General features: G+C 35.8%; 1 protein-coding gene across 1 annotated transcript in view; it reads left to right on the forward strand.

Moving 5' to 3' along the window:
* The first annotated feature begins 1862 nt into the window (after positions 1 to 1862).
* The window catches only part of LOC108768486 (spondin-2), a 5926-nt gene continuing 2692 nt past the window's right edge, over positions 1863 to 5096 (forward strand). Inside the window, exons 1-2 of the mRNA XM_018518924.1 lie at positions 1863 to 1962; positions 4040 to 4353. Coding sequence (XP_018374426.1) covers positions 1863 to 1962; positions 4040 to 4353 — 414 coding nt within the window. The remainder of the gene's footprint in view (positions 1963 to 4039; positions 4354 to 5096) is intronic.

A 5096-nucleotide genomic window follows, 5' to 3' on the forward strand; every position in this document is an offset into this window, starting at 1 on the left:
CATACAAATACATATACATGGGTATCCGAGGGGCTGTTGCGACTGTCGCTGCCAATAGCGTGGCCCCCGTTTCACGGCAGTTCTTCGGAACATTGATAACTCTTTTGTATTACTTCCATGCCTACTAAAGGCAGACTAAGACAGCGAGAGAAGAGATTAAGATTTCAAATCAGCTCTCATTTCAAATCACGATCCTTACCCCTATTTCCAAAAATTAACGCAGTTATTAGATCAAAAGAAACCGGTAGACTCACCCCGCGAACGCGTATATACTCTCAAGCGATTAGAGATCAATCTCACGTTTCCGAATTACAAGAACATTCGAAAAGCCGATCCACGTAGATTCGCCTATAAGCTTCATAATCTTTTTGGCACCGGGTTCAAAATTACCCTTCCGAATAATTATCCAATACTTCCCAGTAAACATTCTTAACCGCACAACTTGATCTCCGATCCCCGGGTAAATTGCTTAAATGCATTGACTCAAAAAACGGAAAAAATCTCAATAGCGTGACGTAACAAGTATTAAAAGCCTTCCTGAATACGCTATCGAATTTTCGAATTCTTAACAAATAAATTCTCTACTAGATAAATAGAAATTTATGTTTCGTGTGTTTATTTGATAAGACAATGCAATATTTTTGCTGCCTTTCGCTTTAACGATACAATTCTCGTGAAAGGAAGCAGCTCGTCGCTTCGCGAATTCTTTGACAGGGTGAATTATGACGATCATTAGGTGGATTGATTTCACCGTCTAGAAGTTTAAATTCAGCGACATTGAATTTCGCGAATTGAACCGCGGCCCATTCGCGTGCGTCGGGTCGTCAATCTTCGTTCCAAGCTTCTCCATTCCCCGTTCGAATATGTCGCAAGAGTTGTCGAATGTAAAAAAAAAAAAGAAAGGAATCTCTCTTAGGCGAATAGCAGAGATTCCGATAGGTTGATCAAATCGAATTTCTTATTTATTTTAGAGAAAACTTTCTTGCGAAATCACGATATTTGTATTGACAACAAAATTTGCTATATGTTATTTCCATAAAATATCTCTCAATGGAGGATCAGATTCTTATTAAATAGCGCTTCGACAAAACAACAGAAAATTCACACATACAGAAAAAATTGTCAGCATTCATTTATACACGCAGAGAATTTTTTCTTAGAATTTACCCTAAAAATATGACAGGCGTGGGACAACATTGTATTTTGAAGAATTTTAATGTACAGTAAATCTCTCTCATTCATTAAGAAAACTACAATAAAGTATAAAATAAGTATAATCAATTTTACTGAAGTGCATGATAAAAATCTTTAAAATATTGTATTGTACCACAATTACAATATTTTGAGGGTAAATTTTAAATGAAAATTTTCTCTGTATAATATAATAAAATACTCGGTTTTGATCACGAGAATCTATCGATTCGAATCGCGAGTCATATTGTATTGACATAGTATATATTTTTCATGGCGTGTGTCAGAAAAGTGGATAAATGTAGATCAAAGTTGAGAATATTAACCTGTGATTATATTTTAAATCTCGCTGAAAAAAAAAGAGAAAGAAAGAAAGAAACACAAAGCTTGACATTTTACATTTATTTTCGTTTTTCTCCGTGAGCTGATTTTTATTTTGGCAATCGGCGAAAATAAAAAAAGAACAGATACTTAGAAAGATTTTCTTGAATAATAATTATTAATATAAGGCCACGCAAAAAACGAAGTGCTCATTGCGACTTCGCCGCTGGCAACAAGCGAAATTAATAAAACGCTACTATTTACGAATGTAATTTGCGGGATGGAATCAACGTCTATTTAAGTTCTGATGAAATTACCAGCCGGTTAGAGACAGATGGAGCTTCAAAGAAATGAGGATAATATTCATTCATAAATTCTGCCTACCTAAGGCGAGTGAGAGTAAGGTGGAAGAGAAGACGCCGCAAGACAGACAGGGATCAGATTGGGGAGGTTGGGAGAGAAATAGGTCAATACTAATTAATCTAATTAACGAGGCCAATTTAAGCCACGAGTCGACTTTAATAGCTTTTTCAGCTTACTTTCGTGAGCAAGGTAATATAATTCTTTGATCGAATCTGTTGGATTAATTCAGGAGCGCGTTGTACAAAGATGGATTTATTCAGATTTAACTAAAATCGGAGAACGTATACTAAATCAAAGAAAGAACTTTTCGTGTTCTCATTTAAATAAAGCATGATTTGGATAACTGTAACGAAGCAGGAAACATGAATAAGGCAACGTTGACCATGTCATTTTCTGAATAGTAAAAAATTTTATTTCTAGAAACTAACTTTATGTATATTCGATAAGATCTGTAAAAGTTTATTTCTGTAGAAATTTGTTTCTTTATGACCAGTATTCTCTCTATAGTTTGTCCTTGCGTTTAAGACCGTCTTAATCTACAATCTTAAAGTATCATAAAAACCAATTACAGAGTCGTAGTGGCATTTTAAGATATTATTTAAGATGATGTTGAATGATTAAAATAGAATATCTGCCTTTGGCATTTATATGTTACGAATTTCTTCCATGATTGAATTTAAGTTTTTTATTTTTACGACGAAACGACGTAAATGATTGACAGTTTCTACCGGAATTACGCAGCTAGTTTCGTATTCTGCGTAAAGTCTGCCAACGCACGCAGTCCATGTCCCTCGCGGTTTCCACTAATTTCGTAACTAATTACGTCTCCTTCGAACTCAGCGGGACCACTGCGGCACGGGAACTATTTCGATCCCTTTGAAAGCTACGTTTCGGTTTTGTTCGAATGGAATGAGAAACCACATCGTGCAACATTTTGGCGAATAACTGCAGGACACGATAAAAAACAAACTGGTATACAGTATGTTTTGGAAAATTCGCGCAGTATTTCACGATGATTATCCTTTGACAAATCCGAAATTAATTTTCTCTTTGCTGGAATATATAGGAAACTTCGTAAACGGGAAATTAATCGAAAATTTAATTAATTAAATTTTAGATGATAAACAATCATAAATAGAAATTAATTGATTAAAATAGTTGCTTTTGTATCAAATATGAAATTTTTACGCTTATTCTATTTCAAATACGACCAATATTGCAAAAAGTACTCAAGTTTTCCGAGAAATACGACATGTGGTGTTTAATTGCGCCGGGTGTTTCGTCGATTTCTGATTAAAATTCCGGGTTCTCGGTAAAAAGGGCTTGGAAGAAAAGAAGCAAATGGATGGTATGCGATTGAAGCCGCATGTGTAGTGCACAATACCGGCCGCAATTCCGTTTGAAGCGACGTTAGTTTTTCAGTGGCGCGGGACACCCGGCCGTCGTTTATTCGCCATCGATCGAACGTTAAATCGTGCGTGAAGAGTGTGTCGCACTGGGATCAGTGTGTGTACGTGTGTATGCACGGGTTTCTGATGGAATGGCGCATTATTTCCGGAGTGGCGGACAACGAGTCTCGAGCGGTACATTAATTGACTATAAATTCAATGCTGTCTCTTTCTCTCCCTCGACGTTAATTCGGCTATCTTGAGAGCGACTTCCGTCGTCCGCGGCCGCTACTCGCGACAAAAGCAACGAATCCGCCGTTAACGAAGTGCCTTAAACACGTGCTACTTAGCGCGTTCAGAGCAACGAAAACAGAACGACGAACGGTTTCCGGAATACTTGGCAAGGGTAATTGATCGTTAAACGCATTTGCATCGCGGCGCGGTCGTTGTTTCATCGCCAGTCAGATAACGATTACGGTATAATCGTCGCGTTTCACAACATCAGAAACAAACGCCACTTTTAATACTTATCAAATGAATGAAATATTCATTCAAAATATATGTGTGTAATATACGTACCCAGTATTTATTTGCAATAAGTTGATTTTTTCATCATTATTACATAGAAATGTATTATTATATATAGTAATGTATTATATATAATAATGTATTATTATATAGAAATTTTGTACTAAAAATATTTTAAATTTATACAACTAGATTGAAAGTATTTTAACGAGTTATTGTAATAAAGGTCCAATCGTGTCTTTTTGCAGGTCGAACGCACGACTCAACTTACACCCTATATAGATTAGGGGAAAGATTGTCTACGGGTGCCAGATTATATGTAGAAACCGGAAGAGCCGATGGATTGGACACGGATGGGGATTCGCCCAACAGCCTTCACTCATTCACGGGTCCTCCGATTCCTCAAGGTGAAGGCACGAGTGTCACACGGGCCTTTTTGGATGGCAATCATACTCTAATTAGCATTATGGCGCGCATCAATCCTAGTCCCGATTGGTTCGTAGGCGTGGATTCCTTCCAACTGTGCGTCGAGGGCAATTGGGTCGATACCGTTACCGTGGAGGTAATTACATTTAGCATTAATACATATGGAAACTCAACGTGCCTGCGATCGAAATTTCTCTCAAAAGAGAAAATTCATTGGTTGCAATGTGGAATATTGTAAAACGAAATGTAGCTGTATTTTTTCAAAAATGCCAATACTACTTTTAATTGTCATACAAATTTAGCCTTATTCATTTTTACGTAACTTGAACTGTTAAGTCCCCGTCTGCAATTTAGATTTTTTTGGCATGAGCGAAATTCACTCTAAAATTTTTTTAATGAAGAGAAAGAGAAGAGCATTTATTAATGCTCTCTATGTTTTTCCTTATTTTTGCTTAAATTTCAATTTTTATTAAATAAAAGTTTTAACATTGAGTTAAAAATCTATTTGGTAAAGTAATAGAGATGTTGAATAACTGTGAATTTTTCCATATTTTTTGAAAGCCTAAAATAATAAAAAATTCGGGCTAAACAAAAAAGATCCCGATTTCAGACGGAAGGAGAGAGAGTAAAAATATGTAATATTAAAAAAATTAGTTTCGCGTTACGCCTATACAGGGTGTTTCCAAATTAAATGGCAAAACTTCGGGAGCGTGTAGAGGAGTTAAAAACTAAGAAAAAAAGTCCTATAGACATATGCTCGTTTTTGCTTTGTTTCGCAGGAAATCACGGAAAAAGAAAAAAATATAATTTAATTTATTATTTTAATTATTTTATTTACAAACTTTTTAATGAAGATTTTGTTCGAAATGTGCACCTCTT

The sequence above is a fragment of the Trachymyrmex cornetzi genome, unplaced genomic scaffold, assembly GCF_001594075.2.
Source record: "Trachymyrmex cornetzi isolate Tcor2-1 unplaced genomic scaffold, Tcor1.1 scaffold8, whole genome shotgun sequence".
Lineage (NCBI taxonomy): Eukaryota > Metazoa > Arthropoda > Insecta > Hymenoptera > Formicidae > Trachymyrmex > Trachymyrmex cornetzi.